We start from the raw sequence: 24667 nt of genomic DNA, 5'->3' as shown, positions 1-24667 counted from the left end.
GTGAGTGAATAAAACAAATCAGATCAATGCTTATTAACATTTATCAGGAAGGATCATTTTAGCGAGGAAGCTCCCTCTGACATTATAATCCCTTTAAAATAAGTCCCGGCCCTCACTCCCACTCCCTTTAAAAAAGTGGGATTCCTCACCACAGCTAGTCCCAGCCCCCAGTCAAGTTATCTTTTACAAACTGAAGAGTTGCTTTGACAGAAATTGCATTTCTTTAGTGCCCCTCCAGGTGGAATTTTATTTAAAGAGGGAGCTCCCAGCTCCAACATGAAAATCCCTTTAAAAAAGGACTCTCCTAATGTGCTTTTTATAATCACCATTTTCACCAAGAAACTGTCTCCTCTTCAAAGCCCATTGAAAGGGGAGGAATTCTTTCAATGATCCCTTTTGATCTCTCTCCAGCTCTGAACCGGCTGTCTCAATAATATGGTCTCAAGTGAAAAGGGAGGTTCAAAGCCTGGCAGAAACCAGAATATCATGTTGCTTATTACAAGTAGAGTCATAGGGATGTATAGCATGGAAACAGGCCCTTCGGTTCAACTCGTCCACGTCAACCAGATATCCTAAAGTAATCTAGTCCCATTTGCCAGCAATTGGCCCATATCCCTCTAAACCCTTCCTATTCATGTACTATCCCAGGAAGATTGGTGAAAGAATGGAGAACTAAAAGTGGAGGGAGAAAGGTTTCAACCTCTCTGGTTTGACAAATGTGCCCATCAGAACAAGGTTAAGAGTGCCACAAATATCTATGTGTACAGTCAATGGACAGGAGATTTCCATCACATCTGGGAAAAGATATTTTCCCCACGGGCTTTTAACCACCAGGCTCTTAATGCACATTCCTTTCTGTTATACTGACCTGAATGTTGAGGATTGACTTGAAGCTGTCTGACTGCTCGATGTTATGCTGTGTGTTGTTCTGCAGATATGGATGGATTCAGGGTGGTCTGATTGCTATCCCTCGAGTAGTCGGCATCCCCAATTGTGCGAATAACTTTAGAGGGGTCTACACCATTCAAAAACCATCCAATGATACTTTTGATGTGTTCTGCTTCAATGCAACAGGTAAGTGATTGTTTAAATGATCCAATTCCTGCATTGCCAAGGGATTTGATGGGAGCTTTCTCCACTTTAAAGGGATTTGAGAGGGCTCTCCTGCCTTTCCCAAGGGACCCTGACAAAATAACAACTGGCACTAGCTGGTGGTGGAGGAATGATGTTCTCCTTTGATTTCTGAGGAAATGAGCTGCCCGGTGACAGTGTGGACCTCTCACAGGTTAGCCATGTACTGGGTGACAAGGAGGATGGGATCTGGGTCTGGGTGATGGCAAGTTGATATCAATCATTGACCCTCTCTAGATTCAGCAGCATTGGCAGGAACTAGGAGTCAATTAAATAGCTGGCCCTTTTTGGAGTGAGAGAGAGAGTGTGTTTGTGTGTGTCAGTGTGAATGTGCGTGTATGTGTGTGTGTGTCAGTGTGATTGTGCGTGCATACGTGTATATGTTGGTCTGGGTGTGTGTGTGTCTGAGTGTGTAAGTGCGTGTGTCGGTCTGAGTGCATGTGTCAGTCTGTGTGTGCATGCGTGTGTGAATATGTTAGTCTGAGTGTGTGTGTTGGCCTGAGTGTGTCAGTATGAGGGTGTGTGTATGTGTGTGCGTGTGTTAGTCTGAGTATGTGTGTCAGTCTGTGTGTATGAGTGTGTGTTTCAGCCTGAGAGTGTGTGTGTGTGTGTGAGAGAGAGTGAGAGAGTGTGTGTGTGCCTGTGTGTGTGTTTCAGTCTGTATGTGTGTCGCAGTGTGAGTGTGACTGTGTGCTTGTACAGACAAATATGTGCATGTGCAAATGTGTGCACTTGTGAGTACATGTGTGTGTGCATTATGTATATATGCACGTGTTGATGTGTATGTGCATGTGTGATTTTCATTTTGATGGGTTTTTGCATGTGAACTTCAGTGTTCACACATGTGAACGGTTGTATGTGTGTGTAGGAGTATGCAGTTGTTTTCAAATTTGTAGAATTGATTAATTTCTTTTCTTACTTCCAGAATATGAAAGTTGTAGCTCTGAGATTTCACCACCAACACAGTCTCCTGCTGACCCCAAGGTGATCAGAGTCAGCCATGTTCTCACCACCCATGGAAAACACACTCCCAGCAGCTTACAGACTAGCAGAGGTACCTCTGGAATTCACTGTTTCCCTCTCCATTCTCTGTCATTGTAACTGAGACCATGTTTCCATAGGACGTTCTTCAATAATGAGAACAGAAATCTGGAATTCTGCTTCTGACTAAAGAATTGTCTAAAAAAACCCATTTTTCCAAACATACAGAGCTAAAGTGCAGTTTACAGGAACAATAATGATCAGGATAGGAAAGGTGATTTTACCCTTTTCTTAGATTCAGAGACAGAGAATTGTGATGGACGCAATCGCAGAATAAATCCAACAGCTCTTTTTAAGAATTTGAAACAAAACTGATTCTATTAAATCAGACAACCTCCTTAGTGATTTATACCGAGGTCTTCTTGTTTAGTTCACAGGGACTCTTCCCCTTTGAAACTTTTCTTGATGGTCCCAGTGGTTGCCTTTGCAGGATTTCCCAGAGTTAGAGTGTGAAAGACTGCATGCTTTCTGGATAAGGATTAGTTAGTTGCTGGGTAATTAGCTGTTGATTGGTTAACATGTTCCAAAACTGTCTTCCAATGGCTTAACTATTATGGGTCCACTTCCTGTCCCTTGGTGACTCCTATCTGCTTTTGATCAGCGTCCCATTGTTCCATTTCAATTTAAATTGTTTTCATCAATTTCAGCACACGTAACTACCACACCCACCTGTTTCCACATACCAAGCATTGTTCTTAACTTGTTTCTTACACAGTCTCACATTGATGTACATTGTGTGAAACAGTAATGGCCATTATAGACTCCCAGCCTGGCTTGTACTGTGTGAATATGGACATTATTAATCATTATAGATACTCAGTGCTTACTCTGCGGGCTTGCACAATGGTCATGTTTGGTTGCTATAGGCTCATGGTGGGGGTCCTGGCTGTGTGAAATGGCCACAGTTGTTTTCAAATCCCTTCATAAGCTCAACACTACAGGTAGTCTTCCTATAATGCTGTAGTTGCATCCCAGTGAAACCTCGCTTAATAGAAAATCACTCAATAGAAATAGTGGGAACTATGGGGAAAGTGGGGTTAGGGGCAGACCAGGAAAGAATTACACTCCGGATCACTCAAAACTCACCCAGAAGTGTATTACCAAGTATAGCACAGCCTGAATGAAGATCCGTTTTCAGATGCTTCTCAAAACCTAACTCTTTATCTGACTTTCTGTCTAACTCTGGCGAAGTTGTTCGTTGACCCCAATATCTCCTAACACTGTTTAGTTTGGTCCTGATGTTTTACACTGAGCGACTTTGTATAAATATAGATTGCTGTTGCATCACTCAGTCTGGATTTATAGTGTTGCTGCTGTGAGTGTGATGGGTATTCAAGGTCAGAAACCCAAGCAGTGAAGCTCACATCTCTTGGGCCTCACGATATTGATCCTAAGGAGTGAAGGGTGGGGCTCTGGGTCATTAATATGGTCAGGGCGAATCAGAAGGAGATTTCATTGGTAGCTGGGCTCATAAATCTGAGCAGGCTACAGCCCCTCCACCCAGATCCCATAGAATAACCAGCTGCGCATTCACACGAACAAAGAAAAGGGCATGATAACTTCTGGGGTGATATTTGAAAGAAATATTGTTAATTGTACTGGCGAATGTGAGTCCTGAATCCAACATAGTTCCCTTCAATGAATAAATCGCATTGACAGATTATGGTGCTGGCTGAAGATACATTGAATCGTGAGCCACATGGAGTGGGAAGATCCCAGGATTGATAGGTAGTCTCTTCTGGATTGGCTGATTCTCAGCTTGACTATCTGTGTGGTCTTCTCTATCCCCAGTGAGATCCAGCAGAGAAACCCCTTCCTCTTGGACGTTATCCAAGGAGCTGACCCCATTTCCCCTCTTCCTGCGCTGGGGAGCAGTGCTGGAGATTGGGGTGGTAGGGAACAGAGAGATCGCGATAGAGAAGCTTGACTGATGGTCTGGTCTGTTGGAAATCAAACAGCTCTTTGTTTCTAATGTTTTTCTTCCAATTAAAATTGGCGAGTATAAATGTGCTTCAGATTAACTACAATGCATAATTTTCAGTGAACAAATGTGAAGTTACCTGTGTTTTGTGACTGCATTGTTTGAACTATCATTCAACCTTTCATGTCTTGGTGTATTTGCCCTCCAAGTACAGGTGGGGGAACATTGCAGATATCTGGGTGAACAGTTATAGCCCCCATGGTAGTTCCATCTACAGTAGGGGCACAGTCAGGACCTATCCTCAATTACCAAGCCCCTTGGCGCAGGATCTGTAGTTTGGAGGTTGCTAGGTTTGACATCTTCCTAGGTGTGCATATATGAAGCTTAGAAATGCTCTAGCAGCATTACACTTTACTGCATTCTCACAGTAGCAATGTATAGGCTTCTGGGGACAGTTTTCATATCAAGTGTGCCTTTCAAGAAATGATGGGATTCACTGCAACATTAGTTTTATACTTTTGCGCACCTGATTTTTCTCAATCAAAGAATACCAGTAATATGTAAACTGGCCATTCAGCCCATTAACTCCACACCATACCTCCGAACAGCATCCCATCCAGACCCATTCCTGGAACCCTCCATTTCCCATGGCTAACCCACTCAGTCTACACATATGGGCAATTTAGCACAGCCAATCCACCCAACCTGCATAGCTTTGGATTCTGGGAGGAAGCTGGTGCACCCGAAAGAAACCCACAGGGAAACAGGGGAGAACGTGCAAACTCCACGCTGACAGTCGCCCCAGGGTGGAATCGAAACTGGGTCCCTGGTGCTGTGAGGCAGCTAACCACTGAGCCACCATGGCGCCCCAAGGGTTTCATTGGATTGGATGGGATGGAAAGCTACCGATCCATCTGATCCCATGGGCTTCCCATTTTGGAAAATGTTGTTCAAATTTCCTCCTGTCATCTGTGCGGGTGAATTCTAATCCACCTTTGGGCAGTGTCTCGACATCCAACTCACCCTGCTCCTTGAAATAACCAACATCAATATGGTCATCAGCTTTCAAATCACTGCTAGTTCAATAAATGGACTTCACAACAACTGGCAGAAAACCCTGGGCTGATGAACCCACGCCACCATATTATTTGTTTCATCTACTGTTACGACACAGCAGTGAACCCTTTTGTTAATTAAACCAAACACCCAGAAAAGCTCACCTCACCTCGTAATCTGTTAAAATATGTGACAGAGAACTCCCAAAGTCCCGTATTTAAAGAAAAAATATCAATTTAAAAGTGAACACAACTTTAAGTCTCCTTTCTCTTAAATGTTTGTTATCTGCCTCCAACTCTATAACAATAGTCACCTGTGTTAAAGTTACATCAACTTAATTTCAAAACCACACAGTGGCTGTAATCTCCGGTGTCCTCCTGCTTTTGGCTGAAGATCTCCCTGGGTCATCTTCTGTCTTTTACGACAAAGATGTTTCATGTCTCAAAGAGACATGATAGAGAGTGTTCTGAATGGCAGTTTACTCTCTGTCTAACTTTCTAACTGCCTGCCTCTTTCATACCCCCAACATCGGATCATCTCATTGGTTCGATGTTGGCAAAACAATAAATTCAAAATTGATTGGGTTTTAGAATCCTGGGGCATAATTGAAACTAATTAGTTAAATTTGAATTGTTGTCAAGATAGCAACCAACTCAGGTATCTATTTCACAGTCAAATGTTCCAGTTTTCAATTTTCCAGTAAACTCTGAGACTGCTAGCTAGTCATATGACAGCTGCTCTCAGTCCAAAACAGCATTCCCTCTCTCAAACATACAGTACATGCCTTCAAATTCATAACACTAGTACAGCTTTAAATTATGATGATGTATTGGGAAAAGGGGGGAGGTGTAAAGAGACTTGGGTCCCCTTGTACACCAGTCACTGAAAGTGAGCATTGTGGCAATAGGATGTTGGCCTTCCTTGTGGGAGAATTAGAGTACAGGAGCAGGGAGGTCTTGCTGCAATTGTACAGGCCTTGCTGAGACTGCACCTGGAGTAGTGTGGGCATTTCCGGTCTCTGGATCTGAGGAAGGATGTTCTGGCTATGGAGGAAGTGCAACAAAGTTTTACCCAACTGATTCTCAGGAGGGCAGGACTGACCTATGGAGACTGTATTAGTCAGGACTGTATTCACTGTAATTCAGAAGGGTGAGGGGGAAAATATAAAGGGAACATATAAAATTCTAACAGGGCTGGACAGGATAAATGCAGGAATGATGTTCCCAATGATTGGGGAGTCCAGAACCAGGGGTCACAGTTTAAGAATAAGGTGTTGGCCACTTAGATTGGAACTGAGGAAAAATGTCATCCTCCAGAGAGTGGTGAGCCTGTGGAATTCTCTGCCACAGAAAGCAGTCGAGGACAAAACATCAAATGTTTTCAAGAAAGAGTTAGATACAGGGAGAAAGTGGGAAAAGGGAACTGAATTGGATGATCAGCGGGATCATATTGAAAGGTAGTGCAGGCTCAAAGGGCTGAATAGCCTACTCCTGCTCCTATTTCCTATATTTCTATGTTTCTTTCAGATGAAAATTCCTGTCGGTAGTCAAAGACTGAGAATAGAAATGCAGTATGCCTCAAACACTCTGCTGAAGACTTACTGAGATGAAATGTTAAGTTTGTGTCTTTGCCTGTTGAGTCCTTTCAGCATTTCATGGCAATACCTCTAACTGGCTTCTACTAGTAACCCATCAGTAATTTATGCCATCATGGCTTCTCACTCAAATGTTTAGGAAATTGATCTCCTCCTCTGACTGCAGCATTTCTTCATGTGTACATGAGTATGTATTCCGAACTGCAAAAGCCAGGCATATTGCACCAACATGAGGTTGATAGATTTGGTAAGAGAGAAACGCTGATTATGGAACATTAGGCTGGTTAAAGTGGTTGACGTTGATGTCAGCCATGACCTGAGTTTATGGCAGAATACACTAGAGGGCTGAATGGCCTCCTACCATTCCTGTGAAGGGCACGTGAGCGATGCTCTGAGAAATGGAAATTTAAGGTTGTCTTTCTCGTTTGTTGTTTAATAGTTATCGAACACCCAGCAACCCAAGCAGCAAAAAGTCGCAATGTTGTTACTACAGCAACCGTGGCAGCGGAGAGTGAATCGCCTACCCTCAGGCCAGGATCTGATGAGTCTTCACCCCAGGGTGCATCACCATTACACATCCAGTCAACGGTGTCACCTTCAGGGAAATCAGGAGCTACAGAAAAGCAGCGAACGCGAGCTGTATTCAGTGTGACCGCAGGCTACACAGCAGAGCTGGGCATGTCTTCCACCATGCCAGGATTTGTAGCAAGCAACCTCCCTGAAACCATGTTGCCAAGTTTGCAAAAGAATACCAGCGTGGCGACGAATGGCTCTGGGTACATTGGCGATATGAAACTGTACAATGAGTCAAACAAGGAAACAGCAATAAAAATAAAGAATCAAGTCACAGAAACCAAATTAGAACATCGTTCAGAGACAGATTTGACCACAATAGACAGCATCACTCATTCTTCCCTCTCTGCACTGATTTCAGACAACCCCCTTGAAGTGAATGTAACAATGATCCACACCAAGGTCCACAAAGATGCATCAGATTTCCGCCTCACTTCGGAAGATTCGTTAATGTTGCAAACAAACACAGAAAGTGGACGCAAGGAGGTGGTCGGTGTAACCGCCACACGATCTTCTGAAACCACACAAAAGCCTACAATGGTTGGAATACACAGGGTTGGGACAGTGTCCATGCCAGTGACTCCAAATCCCACTGAGCTACCTCAGGAAACCGTTGCTGGCACCAGACTGTCTCATTCTGAACCTGTGGTGAATGACAGAGTGCCAATCCCTGTCTCACTGTCTCCAACTTACCTACCTACAGAAACTGGGAATATTTCTGAAATGGTGAGCTCCGAATCTGCCCAGGTGCACTTGGATCAAGTGAAGGTCACTGCACTTGATGCCAGATTGATACCTTCTGTTGCAGCGCTTTCTGATTCACCGGAGAATGGAAGTGCTTTGGATTTGCTGACGACAGAGCCTACAGAAATGCTCAGAGAACACAGTACAGACTTGGGTGGTCATCAAAGGTTTTCTCTCACAGCATCTCCAGCCCCAGCTGACCTATTTACAGAAAGCAGGGATGGTCCCACAGCGATGCTGAGGTCAGAGACACCACGTCCCTCTCTCAGGCTTCCTCCCAACCTTACAGTGACTACTGGCATTGCAAGAATATCCACCATCCAAACGGCTATCCCAAGTTCCAAATGGGAGAGCCATTCCGCAGCCATGGGGACTATTTCTCAGGATGTTCGGGTCAAACCAGCTCCATCTGTAAGGCCCTCTGGCTATTTGTCTAAAGCAACCACATCCTCTTCCACCAGAGTGGACCACCCGACCTCCCCTTTGCTTCAGTTATCGGAAATGGCCTTGACTGACATCCCAAGCAATAGTAAAGAGAAGCACAAAGTTAAACTAATGGGTCCTTCTTCCAGAAGGAACACGGTTCTGTTAAGGTTAATGACTACGGGGCTATCAGATACCATCAGGACCCATGACTTTGGACAATCTGCCACATCTCAGCCGATGACCAATCCAATCACAGCAGGTACAGTACAGGACGGTAGGTATACTTTACTGTATTTCTATTATTGCAGTTGGCTCTTTGTATACTGTATACTTCCCTGTACAAGCTGAAACTCATTCCCTCTCAGTTACAGTTATTAGTCTCTTGATACCTTGGGACTTCCATTGCCAGAGTTTTTGTTCTGTCTGTAGAGTTATATACTTCAAGTAGTTAATCATCTCACATGCTACAATCTACTTTTCAATAAGCAATGGTGCCTCCAGAGGAAAGCCTCTGATTATTTCATCTTGAAGCTGTTCTTTGCTGTAATTCTTTCTCGTGCCAACACCATCCCTGGAACCTCTTCTCCCCGTCCCTCCCCTGCGGTAACACTGGCACTTTCCTTCCTCATGTCTCCCTTCGAGGCCATTCAGCCCCTTGAACCTGCGCGTCTATTCATTTTGATCCAAAAAGGACCTGTATCTTAACCCAACTTCCTTGTCTAATAATTTAAAACTATCAGTCTTGGTTTCAACATTTTCAATAAACCCGCAGTAGCATTTTGGTGGACAGAAATTCAGTTTGGCTGAAGAATTTTGTGACATCGTCTCTGACTCTAATTTTAATCTTTCCGGACACTCCCATTCAGAAGGAATAGTTTTCTTCCATCGAACCTGCAACTTATTTGATCATTCTAAAGGATGAGTATTGATGGGCTTGTATGGTTCAGTACTGAGGGTTGCTGTGTAGCAGTATTTAGGTATTGCTATGGACCACTATTGATGGGTTGCTATGGAACAGTATTGTTGTGTTGCTATGGAGCACTATTGATGGTTGCTATGGAGCAGGATTGATCATTGCTATGGAGCACAGTAAAGTTCGCATCGGCCTGTGCCCACTGATGAAGGAAGGGTGTGCAAGTTTTAGAAATCAATAATTTAATGGATTTAAAACCAAAGGTAAATTAAAATTGATTTAAGAAATTTATGCTCTTGACAACTAAGGTGTAAAATTTGACACAATTCCTAATGTTTGATTGCCACTGGAGGTCTGTCAGTTTAGGCTTCTTTCTCACCAACAGGCCCTCCAATGGACTAGAAAAACTCAGGTCGTTTTCTCTTGCATGGCAGAGGCTGAGGTTAGACTTGGTAGTAGTTTACAAAAGTATGAGATGCATAGGCAGGGCTGATGGTCATAATCTTTTTCCCAGAATTGTAATGTCTAATACTAGGGGGCATACATTGAAGATGACTGGGGGAAAGTTCAAAGGAGACGTGAGGGGCAGGTTGTTTTACAAAAAGAGTGGTAGGAGTCTGGAATGCAGAGTTGGTGGTGGATGCACATTTGATAAGGGAAATTAAGGGACTTTTAGATAAGCACATAAATTGGCAAGGAATGGATAGATATGGACCAAGGGCAGTCAAAAGGGATTAGTTTCATTTGGTATCATGTTCGGCACAACACCATGGGCTGAAGGGCCCGTTCCTGAGCTGCACTGTTCTATGTTCTATGATGTATACTGGGTATAGCTTGATTGGTTGCATGGGAGATTGGGGTATGCACTTTCTGCATAAAACATGAGCTCTAGGACTGGATGAAACCTCAGATTTATGGATCTTTCTTTCTATTCTCTCAAGCTAAGCCAAGCAGCACCAAAACAACAGATCAGTTTATTCTGGATGATCGCTTTGGTTTAAAGTTACAAACACCGCCACCTGTTGGAGAGAAACCTCCTGAAGCAAGTTTTGGTAAGTGACCTGACCATTCTTAAACGCACTTTCTCATTTCTGGTGTATTTACCACACAAAACGTTTGCAAATGCATGGAACATTTTTGAGGCCATGCAGTTGTTTTTATGTTGGAATATCCACTAGACATCGACTGAGTTCACTCACACTGCCCCACTCCACAAGGTGACAACAGAAATTGATGCCAAACAGAGCATTTCTGTCTGTGCACAGTGCACATTCCATGGGGATTTTATGTGCTCAAAGATTTGAATGATTCAAAACGAGAAATTATAACATCGCAATGTGGCAACTTAGAGTCACGTTCAGTCAGATAATTTGGACTAAAAGACTTTTGAATCAATGAACTATCATATCAATTATCTCATGCTCAGACTTATTATGATTTCTTTGATTTACTGATTCAAATACAGGCCAATTGATTTTTTTTTTGTAGGCAGCTTTATGTTTGATACTTTATGCTTGATGTGATGTTTTCCTGAGCTGTAAACCGTGAGTGGTAACCAAGACAGAAAACCGGGTATCCCCCGGTAAACCACCTCATTGTACCAGCTTGTCTTGTTTTGTTCATCCTCATGCCAACAGTGCCACTGAGCAGTCTGATAGGCAGCTCCGTTCCTATGGCACTATTGCAGTTTGTGTGGGGAAGAAGCCTTTCCCCTCCGAAACTTGAGATGCTAATCCAACCTGAAGAGCCATTGCGCACCTTTCCTGTCACTATTCTGCCTCACCGGATAGACGGCACCATTGACTCACCGGTCCGGGTGAGTCTGAATCCAGGCCAATAGAAAACGCTGACAGTGGGCAGAGTGGAAAATGAGAGCTGATAGCCAATCCACCATGGCTATTCTGTGCCTGTTAGCAGCTTGGCTAGAGGCCACTGTCAGAATGTTGTCAGGGCCCGTAGTCTTTCCAGTGCCTTCAGCATTACTCATAGCCAGGGATGGGGATGGCGGTGTCTGGGACATTGTCTGTAAGGTATTTGATTTGATTTGATTTTGATTTTATTTGATTTATTATTGTCACATGCGCCGAAGTACAGTGAAAAGTTTTGTTTTGCGTGCAGTATAGGCAGATCATACCATATAAAGTGCAGTCGGGTAATAGAACAGAGCAAGGAATACGGTTGCAGAGAAAGTGCACAGAGTCATAGAGACCTAAAGATGTACAGCACAGAAACAGACCCTTCGGTTCAACTTGTCCATACCAACCAAATATCCTAAACTAATCTCGTCCCCTTTTGCCATATCCCTCGAAACCCTTTGTATTCATATACCCATCCAGATGCCTTTTAAATGTTGTAATTGTACCAGCCTCCTCCACCACCTCTGGCAGCTCATTCCATACACGTACCACCCTCTGTGTGAAAATGTTGCCCCTTAGGTCCCTTTTAAATTTTTCCCCTCTCACCCTAAACCTATGCCCTCTAGTTCTGGACTACCCCAGAAAAGACCCCCCCACCCCAGGGAAAAGACCTTGTCTATTTACCCAATCCATGCCTCTCATGACTTTATAAACCTCTGTTTACCCCTCAGCCGAGCGAGATGAACATTAAATTGAAGATTTGAGAGTTCCAATCAGAAGTCTAATAGCAGCATGGAAAAAGCTGTTCTTGAATCTGTTGGTACATGTGCATATGCTTTTGTATCTTCTGCCCGACGGAAGAGGTTGGAAGAGATTATAACTGGGGTAGGAGGAGTCTTTGACAATGGCAGTCCAGACTGTGAGATAGTTCTCCCAATTTTGTCACTAGCTCCCAGATGTTAGAGAGGAGGATTTTGCAGGGTTGTTAAAGTGCTGAGATTTCTACAGCTTCATTGCTTTTGTAACGGCTGATACAACTGAGTGGCTTGCTTGGCCATTTCAGAGACAACCACTGTGCTGTAGGCAACACCACTTAAAGATGGCAGATCTATTTCCTGGAATTGTTGAACCCCACCAGCAGCCAAGGTGGGATTTGAACTTTTTACCCCAGGCTCTATGGATTAATAGCTCTGTGACATAACTGTTATGCCATCACATCCCCAGCAGCAGGTATTGCTGGAATTTCAACCCAAAGACTTCAAACTGACAGATAAGCTGTCACCATTCAGTCAACTGGTACTCACAGAGGCAAATCCCTCCCTGGTATTTCTATTAATAACCACCTATCAAAGATGAAGAGTTATTTGTCAGATCTGTTTGCTAATCTGTGGATTTTCTTCTCTTGTCCAGACTGGCTGATCGTGGTGGGAATTATCGGGTCTCTTCTCATCATTATATTTGGCGGACTGCTGACTGCATACAGTAAAAGGTGAGGCATAGAGCCATAGAATCGTACAGCATGAAATAGACCCTTTGATCCAATTTGTCCATGCCAACCAGATATCCTAAATTAATCTAGTCCTATTGACCAGCTTTCATATCCCTCTAAACCCTTCCTATTCATATACCATCCAAATGCCTTTTAAATGTCATAATTGTACCACCCTCCACCACTTCCTCTGGCAGCTCATTCCATATACGCACCACCCTCTGCGTGAAAAAGTTGTCCCTCAGGTCCTTTTTATAGCTTTCCCCTCTCACCCTAAACCTATGCCCTTTGGTTTTTGGACTATCCTACCTTGGGAAAAAAACTTTGGCTAATCACCCTATCTGTGCCCCTCAGGATTTCATAATCCTCTATAAGATCACCCTTCAGCCTCTGACACTCCAGGGAAAAAGGAGTCAGCCTATCCAGCCTCTCCCTATAACCAAAAACTTCCAATCCCAACAACATCCTTGTAAATCTTCTTTGCCCCTCTCAAGTTTAACAACATCCTTCCTGGAGCAGGGAGACCCGAATTAAATTCAGTATTCCAAAAATGGCCTAACCAATGTCAGGTTACGCCGCAACATGACATCCCAACGCCCAAACTCTGCAAAACCAAATGCGGGGGCTGACCTCCCAGAGGTTACTAGGGCATGACCTTCAAGGGAGCAACAAGACACAGAGTGTGTTATGCACACTGGCATCTCCTGGAGCTGGGTGGGTGGTCAAGAGAGTACTGTGCAGGAAGATGATGAGATGGAGAGTCAGGGAGCCATAGCTTCTTTGTCAATCTAATAGCATGGCTGAGCTGGGAGAAGCAGATGGTGGCTATTGGGACCTTGAGAGTTTGGTTGAGTTATCAGGTCCAAAGCAATGCTTCATAAACTGAAAGGCTGTGTCAAACACTTGCCTGCTCCTGATGTGGCATAAGTGGGTGACATTGCAATAGAAACACCCAGGAACTGTCAACTGGGCAGCTCCCAGGCCAGAAACAGACAATGCTCTGCCTTACAGTAGAATAACCCTCAACGATCCGATCAGACAAAATGCAGGTATTTCTTTGTGCCTCAACCCAGTTAAACAAGGTGGTGGAGGGGATACAATTATAACATTTAATTAGCACCTGAATGGGTATGTGATTAGAAAGGGTGAGAAGGATATGCGCCAAATACTAGTATTGGCCTAGATTAATGTAGGATATCTGGTTGGCATGGGTGATTTGGACCGAAGGGTCTGTTTCTGTGCTGTACATATCTATGACTATGACTTTATTGCTATGCTTAACACTTCTCTGAGGTAATGATGCTCTGTCTGGACACTCTGTCAGGGTACTGTGTCCAGAGTCTCTGTCTAGTCATTCTGTCTGGAAACAATGGACAATCTGTTTTCGCACTCTATCCATGGCCCCTCTAACTATATGTTCTGTTCAGAAGCCCTGAAACATGACACAGCATGCTTCTCTGTGTAACTTCATTGGTTAGTATCAGCCTAGATAACTGCTGTGCCTGTAAACTGATGGGTTTTTTTTTTACATAATAACTAGTTATAATAAATGGCTGTTAGATTCTTCAATACTACATTATCCAATTTTCATTTCTTCCATTACAGGACATAACTATTGCATAGCCATTTTAGGGAGCAGACTGTGCTTGAGGCAAAAATCACATCAGGCACATCCAGAGGTTTCTGTTGTGAGTTGTCTGTCTATCTGGGCCACCTCGCTCTCTCTCTCTCTCTCTATCTCTCTCTCCATCTCTATCTCTAAGAACTCAGTGTCGACCCTCTGTAGTAACTGGTTAGGGGTCAGCCAGGTGGACCTCATTAATTGTGAGTTCCCTGATTGGGGCTTTTAGAGTCATAGAGATGTACAGCACGGAAACAGACCCGTCGGTCCAACCCGTCCATGCCGATCAGATATCCCAACGCAATCTAGTCCCACCTGCCAGCACCCGGCCCATTTCTCTCCAAACCCTTCCTATTCATATACCCATCCAAATGCCTCTTAAAGTTGCAATTGGACCAGCCTCCACCACATCCTCTGAATGTAAAAGTTGCCCCTTAGGTCTCTTTTATATCTTTCCCCTCTCACCCTAAACATATGCCCTCTAGTTCTGGACTCCCTGACCCCAGGGAAAAGACTTTGTCTATTTATCCTATCCATGCCCCTCATAATTTTGTAAACCTCTATAAGGTCACCCCTCAGCCTCCGCCACTCCAGGGAAAACAGCCCCAGCCTGTTCAGCCTCTCCCTGTAGCTCAGATCCTCCAACCCTGGCAACATCCTCGTAAATCTTTTCTGAACCCTTTCAAGTTTCACAACATCTTTCCGATAAGAAGGAGACCAGAATTGCACGCAATATTCCAACAGTGTCCTGTACAGCCGCAACATGACCTCCCAACTCCTGTACTCAATACTCTGACCAATAAAGGAAAGCATACCAAACGCCGCCTTCACTATCCTATCTACCTGCGACTTCACTTTCAAGGAGCTATGAACCTGCACTCCAAGGTCTCTTTGTTCACTCCCTAGGACCTTACCATTAAGTGTATAAGTCCTGCTATGATTTGCTTTCCCAAAATGCAGCACCTCGCATTTATCTAAATTAAACTCCATCTGCCACTTCTCAGCCCATTGGCTCACCTAGTCCACATCCTGTTGTAATCTGAGGTAACCCTCTTCGCAGTCCACTACACCTCCAATTTTGGTGTCATCTGCAAACTTACTCACTGCACCTCTTATGCTCTCATCCAAATCATTTATGTAAATGACAAAAAGTAGAGGACCCAGCACCGATCCTTGTGGCACTCCACTGGTCACAGGCCTCCAGTCTGAAAATCAACCCTCCACCACCACCCGCTTCTACCTTTGAGCCAGTTCTGTATCCAAATGGCTAGTTCTCCATGTATTCCATGAGATCTAACCTTGCTAACCAGCCTCCCATGGTGAACCTTGTCGAACGCCTTCTACCTTTTAACTTGGTCCAATCAGGGAGCCCTGACTGACAGAAAAAAATAGGAGTGCCATAGCAGGCAGGGCAGCGGTAGACGTCCGGTACGTGGCCACCGCCATCCGACGCCTCAAAACGGCGGTGCTCGGACCCGACGTAGTGCACCAGTTGGAGGACACTCAGGTGTGTGGTGGGATCCCGTCCGCGCTCACCCCAGCCCGGACGGAATTTCACATTGGCCCCAAGGTCCCGTACTTCCCGCGGGAGCCTATGCCCCACAACCTGAGCCGCCACCGGAATTTTAATTTTGTCTCATTTAGGGACGTAAAAAGGAAAGCCCTGTATAGACTGCTGCTGCACACCGTCCACCTCTTCTCCCTCATCCACCGTCCGGATACGCCTTGGCGTGCCCATTTGCCACCGGGCGGTGGGGATCCCCAGTGGAGGGCTCTCTACGCGGGAGTCCTCCCCCTTTCTCTCGGGGATCTGGGGTGGAGGGTGCTGCACGCAGCAGTCCCCTGCAACCGCAGATTGCGGTGGTTCACGGACTCCCAGCCCAACTGCTTGTTCTGTGGCGCTGTGGAGTCCGTGGACCACGTGTATATTGGGTGTGGGCGTTTGCACTCCCTTTTTGATTTTCTGAAAAACCTTGTCCTCTGTTTTTGGCTGCACTTCAGTCCCACGCTCCTGATCTTTGGGCACCCGGTACGGAGGAGGGAGGGCAGGTCTGAAGACCTCCTCGTGGGTCTGCTCCTGGGCCTGGCCAAACTGGCCATTAACAGGTCCAGGCAGCGGGCCGTGGAGGGGGTCGTTAGGGCCGACTGCCTGCCCCTCTTCCGCGGTTACGTTAGGGCCCGGGTGTCCTTGGAGAAGGAGCACGTAGTGTCGACCAACACCCTGGAGTTGTTCAGGGAGAGGTGGGCGCCGCAGGGAGTGGAGTGCATCATTTTTCCCTCCAACTCTATTTTGATTTAGTCCCTCCCCTCCCCTTCACTGTTTTGATCACACAGCACTGCCCTTTGATGTGAAGGGCAGTGTTTGTCACTGGCCACCCGGGTGTTTTCCTATCTTCCTGGTGGTGGAATTTGAATAAAGATTTGTGCACTTTGTGTCTTTCACTGTGTCTCACACCTACACACACACAACATGGGTGCTGGGGATAAAATAAGCGCTACCGCACTTAGGTGGTAGTGTGGGGGTTAAAATAAAAAAAAATAGAAAGAGGGGAAAAAAAAATAAATAGGAGTGCTGGGGATTCTGCTCACTCTAGGAGCTGACTCTGTGCTAGCTGAGTCAGTGTCATGTACTATGCACGTGTAATTAAAGGGTTACTTAGTGACGGGGTACCGACTTCTGGAGTAATTTCACACTCTCTTTTTCTCTCTCTCTCGCTCTCCTTCTCTGAACACTCTGGGAGCTCTGTCTGGGCTCTCTGTGCCTTTTGGTGGAATGGTTTAATTGTGTTCTTTTGACATTGATTTACGAGTTTGTTATAAAACTTGCATGATTAAAACAGCTTCTAATAATCAACATTCTCTGACCCTACGTATGTATTGTCAGGTTGTGTGGACGGAAGAAAAGTTTAGCTATCACAAGGCCCCAGGATGATAATGCAGCCATCATGGACAATGGGAATGGGAGAGACCTGGTGGATGAATCTGGAGTGAAAGCCGATATAAAGAGGTCAGACGAGTGGATCCAGCTGATGAGTAAAGATAATGTGGAGGTTGTATCGGAATCAGCCGAAGCTACCCGGTTAATGAGTGGTGAAGAATCAGGACAACCGTCCGAGAGGGAAATGTTGACGGCCACAGCTGCTGAAGAGGACAGGAGCTAGCGTGGGAATCGTGGTGGTGACCCAGTTCTGCTCCTGTCAGCACTCTCCATTTGTCACTGGCTCAATGCAAATCTACTAAATGTGTCTGTCAGCACTTTGATAAGCTGTGTGTAAAATCCCGCAAAGTTCTGTAAACACCAGTGGCTACGATGCCTGCTCGAAAGCACCAGTATATCTGCATAAGCACAGAGTGATCTACCTTCCCTTCCCGTGTTGAACTGCATTTCATTCCTTGGGTCCATCAATATGTTGAATATATCCAACTGCTTTGCTCTCATATCAGCCAGTGTCAACAACATGCCATCCTCACACGTCGTCTCTGTCATTGTTGGTCCCTTTTTCACTTCAGGTTGCCCTCATTCTCTTCCCGTGTTGGAATGTGTAGTTGCAATGTTGTGGCTTGATGCTTTCATGTCAGATCCTATCAGTTACGTGTTGGATCAATTCACTTGTGTGTCACTGTGGTGTCGAGCTTTTCCACCTTGCTGTCAGACTATGCCAGTGCCCTGGGCTGTTTTCATATGAAATGCTTCTCCTTCTCCATCAGCTATCACTCCCCTCCCTGGATTTATCCCTATTATTCTACACCCTGGGACTGAGGGGCCAAATGGATAACAGCCTGTTCAATAAGCTGTAGGGAAAGGGATGTAGGACAATGGCCCCATTTGGAACAAAGTGAGAGACTGCTTTAATAGAGCTAGGATAATATTGAGAGTGACAAATTCACTTGAATCAGGATTCTTAGCAAAGCCACAGTGAAGTTAGTCCGCTAAACTTTAGCCCTGTTTAAATTCACAGCACCCTCCGATTTCGTATTTTTGAATAAACTGCCAATCTCCTCTCAAAGATTGCGAGGAGTCAGGAGTATGGAATTGAATGAAGCAGGGAGTTTTATCCCATAGAGGGAGTCAGACAGCAGTGTCAGAACGGCAGCGATATGTTTCATTCACAACCACCTGTACTGAGAGTGTTTGATCCCAGTTCAGAGGGAACTTACCCCGGATTTAAAATTCACTTCACTTCTCATTCAGTGGCTAAATCTGAAGAGTGTCTAATTCCCAGAACCAATAAATCCCCATGGCCTTTTGGAGATGGACTTCATCATATTGAGGAACGGAAAATCACTGTAAATATAATAAAATAGTCAACAGTCCAGTGTATGAAGGAATGATGTGTTAATAGTTTGTTTATAATATACTTCTATTTTTAATAACTGCTTGTAATATTGTGCAATGCCAGTCTAGATAACAATGTATTGGAGCCTCCTGGGCTACCCCCTCAGAGTAAGGGTATGCTGTTTGAGCACCTCAGTGTTGCAGACTGCAGCTCACTGTCTTTGCCATGTCTGTGAGCTGCAGGAGTTGTATATCCAATCCATAGTCTGTCTTAACCATGACTGAACCTGCTCCCTGTGCAAGTGAGAGGCACCATTCACACAGACCAGTGTCCTGGCAATGTCAACACTCCCAACATTTTAGACTTCCAACCGACCACTTCCAGCCTTCTCACCCGTCCACCTCCCCGGCTTGGTTTGCATTTGAAGAGGCAGATTGGCGTTTTGGAGCAGAAGAGAAAAGTCTGGATGTTTTCAGTAGGTCAGGCGGCATCTGAGGAGAGGAACAGTGAATGTTTCAGTCTGATGAAAGGTCACAGGCCTGAAACAGTGTTACTGTCTCTCCTTTCACAGATGACCTTATCGAACTGGTGAGTCACAAGTCAGCAGATTTGCTTACAGTGTGAATTACTAGCACAAGGCTGATATGGCTTTTGGATTAATGCTGTAAAACATTACTTAGGAAGATGTTTATTTGTATATATCCTCATCCCAGTCACAGGGGATCACTATTTTAATTTCACATTTACTCAGGACCCTGTACAGCGTTTGATACATTGAGATAGTTCGATAACGGAGATCAGTTCATCTCTAACTCACCTCGCACTTTGCTCACTGCTTTCCACCAGTGATCCAATCACAAGACTGTGATGGATGAGCAGATCCTTAACGTCAGTACTGGTCTTGAAGAATAGTTGGACACAAGGAAGGGGATGTTGGGTACCAGACCCCTGTTAGTCACTGAGCAGCTGTTGATGGCACTATGTATCTTTGTGTAAGAAACCAAGTGAATGCTTGTATCTGTCAGTCACATAACTACTCAACCTATACAAAATGAAGCGCAGTAGAGTATGAATTCAGTTTCCTGAGCCTCATCCTCTTTTAAAGTCCTGAATGAGACTCATGAGCATCCTATTTACACTGCACGTAAAGGCAGAATGTTAGCTCTTGTTTCCTGTGAATTAGCAAGGAGTAACTAACTCACTGGTACTGCCAGCCTTGATGTAAACTCCTGGTCTCAACAAGGTAGAAAAATCCATTGGGACATGCACAGGTGGACACTGTTGACATTGGAAGGATGCCACAAGCACAGCATTTGGGCTTGGTCAATATTTCAAAGTTTGGAAAGGCAGAGTATTGAAGACTGTCAGTGGTCTTAGGTACTCAGCTCGTATAGAGAGGATGCTTGATGCAGTGTTCATCCTGCGCAGTACATGTACCAAAGGCTGATCACATCACATTTACACAGTATGCTTCCATGCAACATTGAGATCTTTGTTCCCTTATTAGCTCCTTGATATCCAAAAGCAGTCTCGCAGAAATTTCAAACTGACTCCTGAAGTCTTGGGGAAGATTTGACCTTTTTCTTCTATAATGCAATTTAGCGCACGTCTTGTTTTAATGTATTGAGAGGTTGAGGGGGATGGTAGGAAGGTTAGGGATCCAGATCGTTCTTTATGCCCAAGGTCTGAGGGATCCGGAATCCATTTCCATTCCTGAAATCCCGGATACAGGACAGATTTCTTCTTGTCAGTTTCTTGACTGGTAAGAAACTGACCTAATGCAGTGAGTTACCAACCTTTGCGCTCACAGAGACCAGAGACTGTCAATTTCCAGCCCAGCTTTGTAAATTGGATTGATATATTTGAAACAATTTCAGACAGGAGAGGGCCTGTTTGTGTTATTGGGTTGACCCTTTGAGCTTGTGCTGAATTCCTCTCGCAGATTAACAGAGGCAGTCAAGAGGGCAGTGATTGTGTTAGTACTGCTTTGAAATACTGGATAGAGGGGTCTGACAGTTACATTCAGTGTTCGTATGATCATTGGCAACAAGCATTGCCAGGCGTTAATGACTAAATCTACTCCTTTTATTTTGTGATGGGTAAGTTGTGAGTTAACATTTGTGGTCGTGAGAATACAGAGTTATTTATTTTGGGTTGAAGATATTATAATTGGATGCTGTAAAGCACATTGACAAACGTCTGCATCATGTGGCTATTAACATGTATTTCAAACTCCAATGGAGTCAATAGTCTTCTGTATTTATATTAAAAAAACTCTAAAAACGTACTGCTTTCATTTATTTTCTCTTGCTGTGGTCTAATGGATTCACATGTATATGTTTGTCACTATCCAAACACGTGTGTATTTCTGTTTAAGAGAAATGTGTTTTAATTTGTGCATTTCTGACTGATTCTGTGTCAGTCTGTGTCTATTTCTCTGTCTACTTCATCTTTCGGCCTGATGGTTTCTATCCGTGTTCATGTGTGTGTGTATTTGTGCACACATATGTCTCTGTGTGTCCCATTTTCCCACGTGTTTGTCTTTGCCTGTATCTGCCACTCTATGCCAGTCTGTGAGTGATGCTAATATAGGCTGAGAGGGTTCAATGAAGAACATTGGCAGGGGACCCTTGTGTAACATTAAAGCTGGCATTTGCCAGTTGGGTGGAATGGCTTTTTGTGTGCCATGGGCTCAATGTAATGTTTCACTCATCAAACAATGTGGTAGTGATTTGAAAATTCTGTGTCTGAGCAGAGGCAGAGGTTATTAATACACTGATTGATGGCAATACCACACTGACCTAACTGAGGTCTAATTTGGAACTTTAGGAAGTAGAAGTGATTGGCATCCAGTGGATAAAGCAGCCCTCACTTCTTTACTTATTAAGTGTACAGCTTCCATGGATAATAAAGAAAGGATTGAAAGAGGCCAGAGAAAATAGGAGCAAGAATAGGCCATTCGGCCCTTCGAGCCTGCAGCACCATTCAACATGATCATGGCCGATCATGCAAGCTCAGTATCCCATTCCCGTTTTCTCTCCGTACTCCTTGATCTCTTGGGCTGCAAGGGCCATGTCCAGCTCCCTATTGAATATATCGAACAAAATGGCCCCAACAGCTTCCTGTGGGAGAGAATTCCACAGGTTCACAGCTCTCTGAGTGAAGAAATTCTCCCTCATCTCAGTCTTGAATAGCTTACCACTTATTCTTAGACTGTGACCCCTAGTTTTGGACTACCCCAACATCGGGAACATTCTCCCACATCTGGCCTGTCCAATCCCATCAGGATTTGATGTGTTTCTGTGAGATCCCCACTTCATTTTTCTAAATCCCAGTAAATACAAGCCCAGACGATCCAGTCTTTCCTCATATGTCAGTCCTACCATCCCGGGAATCAGGCTGGTGAACCTTCGCTGGACTCCCTCAATAGGAAGAATGTCCTTCCTCAGACTAGGAGACCAAAAGTGCACACAATACTCAAGCTGTGACCTCACCGAGGCCCTGTATAACTGCAGCAAAAAACCTTCAGGTCTGTGGTGTGCAACTTGCATCATCAAAATATTTAATTTCAAATGCCAATGGAGTGAAGTATGAGTAAAAGTATGTGTTTTTTTTTAAATAAATGTCTTTTTTTGGAGCTTGGACATTAAATTAGTGGAGTATGGCTGTTGGTTTATATTTCTGAAGGTGGTTAAAAGTTAAGTAGTTCAGTCTTCCTGAAATCATGATCTTAAACCAGTACCTGCCTCCTGGAGTATTAATGGAAGTTGTTAAAAATAATTGTGCGAGTTTATGACCAGAGAAAGAAAACGTTAAACCATTAGCTGTGCAGAATCTAGGATGAGCAAGTTTCTTTTAGTTAAAACGCTTTTGAGAAGCTTGAAGGAGACCTGACTGAAGTCAATTAGTCCCTCCTAGAGAAAAGACAGCTGAGCTGTTAAATAAATATATTACCTCAATTTGTGTAGTTTGTGAAAGTTCCAGACCAGGGGTGTTTGGTTAGAATTCTGTGTAAGTTATTCAAAGATGAGAAAGTCTAAGATCTCAGCTTTGTGAGAGGTCAAGGGAAAAGATCTCACACCTCATGGAAACTAAACCGAGAAGAAGGAATTAAGTCCACCCTACTACAGATTGAATAAATAACAAATTCCTTTGGATGTTGGGAAACTGTAAAGTGATGATGTTGGAGAATAGTTGGGATTTTGCTTTCTGTGTGTTCTGAAACCTTCAAACTGTGAGAGATTTAGAAAGCTTGGTCTATTTTATTTTTGCTTCTTTGCATAATAAATTTGTTTTATTGAGAAAACCAAATCTGCAGCCTTCTGTGCTTATGTTTCAGTAAAAGACTGCCATGTTGTAAAAATATCAAGTCAGATTTCAACCTGGGATCTCATCTATTCAGTGGTAACAAGTGGGGGCTCTTGCTGGGACCTGAGCTTAATGAACTTAAGAGCGACCAGTGTCTCTTTAAAGAAAGGGAAAGGATTGTAAAATGCTGTGCTGTGATGAATTGTTTTGCACAGGCTTTGAAGATGGCTTTGAATGTTTCTGGTGTCACGCCTCAAATATATCAACCAATCCCTACAGTGTGGAAGCAGGCCATTCAGCCCATCAAGTTCACACCAACCCTCTGAAGAGCATTCCACCCAGACCATCCCCTACCCGAGCCCTGGACGCCTGCATTTTTCCCCAGAGTGAATCCACCTGACCTGCACATCTTTGGACTGTGGGAGGAAACTGGAGCACCTGGAGGAAACCCATGTAGACATAGGGAGAATGTGCAAACTCCACACAGATAGTTGCCCAAGGCTGGGATCAAACCCGGCTCCCTGGTGCTGTGAGGCAGCGGTGCTGTGAGGCAGCGGTGCTGTGAGGCAGCAGTGCTAACCACTGAGCCACCATGCCGCCTCATCAAGCCATTATTCCCAAAGTCATCACAAAAGGTAACGTTTATCTGCAACTATATACAATTCTCCACTTTATCTATCATTTTACACCTAGGTTACCAGAAAGCAGGTTTCAGTACTTAAAAAATTGCATTCTTTAAACAAAGTCAGGTCAACAATTGTTGATATATAACTCCACTCCTTAAAATTCAATCCCCCTTTTAAACTGCCTCTATGTATGTACACAGATTCAGACAAAAGAATGTGGGTTTTATAGGTGTAGGAGAAAAATAGAAAAACATCGAGTTAGACCACATCTACCACCCCCTGAGAAAAGGAACAGGAAGTGACTTCACCACAGGAAATAACATCACCACAGGAAATGACATCACCAAACTAAAGAAACCCAAACATATAAATAGAAAGCAGGAATTTTCAACATTGCTTTGCCTGAGGCCCACTGAAGATGTTACCTAGTAGGGTAACGAAACATCTGGAAATGAACCTTCCAGCTCAGTGAGCAAACCTACATCCAAAACAATTCAATGACCTCGTCCCCAGGGTTCACTGAGATGATCCTTTTGCTTGTCAGGACTTGCTGTTCGTTGATCTCTCTCAGGGGCTCTTCACTTCCTTGCAACAGGCACAGATGACTGATTCACAAACTGTAAAATCTCTGGCTTATTGGTGAAATGCAATAGTTTACAGCAGCTGATCAAGGAAAATAAATTGGCTTACTGCAGGCTAGTGGTATGTTTTACAGCAGAGAAAAGGAGACCACACCCATTCCAGAGGTCTGAAGGTTCTGGCTTTTTTGCTACACCCACAAAATGTTCAACTACCTGCCAACTAATCACATTCTTGTTGGGAGGCAAATGGCCTTTGTCATGCTCAACTGGTCATCACTCCACAAGCCAATCAACTTATTGTTTCTCACTGAATCACACTTTCTACACACTCTCCTTGGTACCAGTCATCAGCAGTAATGAGATCCCACAGGTTAAACAAGCAACTGAGTAAAACAGCACTTACAATGAATGTTGGTAACTTGACTTAAAAAGTGCAGCACCAGCTTCCGCAAATTTCCATTTTCAAAGTAGTCCTTTTTGCAAGTTCAGCCCACAATCAAAAATACAGAA

The 24667-nt window shown here is 44.2% G+C and overlaps 1 protein-coding gene across 2 annotated transcripts in view; it reads left to right on the top strand.

Moving 5' to 3' along the window:
• LOC122558112 (CD44 molecule (IN blood group) b) overlaps positions 1–21042 on the top strand; it is a 78469-nt gene extending 57427 nt beyond the window's left edge. The window contains exons 3-8 of one of the 2 annotated variants that reach the window (XM_087996782.1): positions 935–1074; positions 2057–2185; positions 7183–8745; positions 10341–10451; positions 12666–12744; positions 17250–21042. In XM_087996782.1, coding sequence (XP_087852908.1) covers positions 935–1074; positions 2057–2185; positions 7183–8745; positions 10341–10451; positions 12666–12744; positions 17250–17526 — 2299 coding nt within the window. In that variant the 3' untranslated portion in view covers positions 17527–21042. Of the gene's footprint in view, positions 1–934; positions 1075–2056; positions 2186–7182; positions 8761–10340; positions 10452–12665; positions 12745–17249 lie in introns of both variants that reach the window. The other variant, XM_087996781.1, reaches the window with a different exon arrangement.
• Positions 21043–24667: the final 3625 nt, after the last annotated feature.

Source organism: Chiloscyllium plagiosum, unplaced genomic scaffold, assembly GCF_037043375.1.
Source record: "Chiloscyllium plagiosum isolate Xiang-an unplaced genomic scaffold, Cpla_swu_hap1 HiC_scaffold_18, whole genome shotgun sequence".
Taxonomy (NCBI): Eukaryota; Metazoa; Chordata; class Chondrichthyes; order Orectolobiformes; family Hemiscylliidae; genus Chiloscyllium; species Chiloscyllium plagiosum.
Note: the sequence above shows the minus strand (reverse complement) of the source record. Positions and strands in the feature narration are given on the sequence as shown.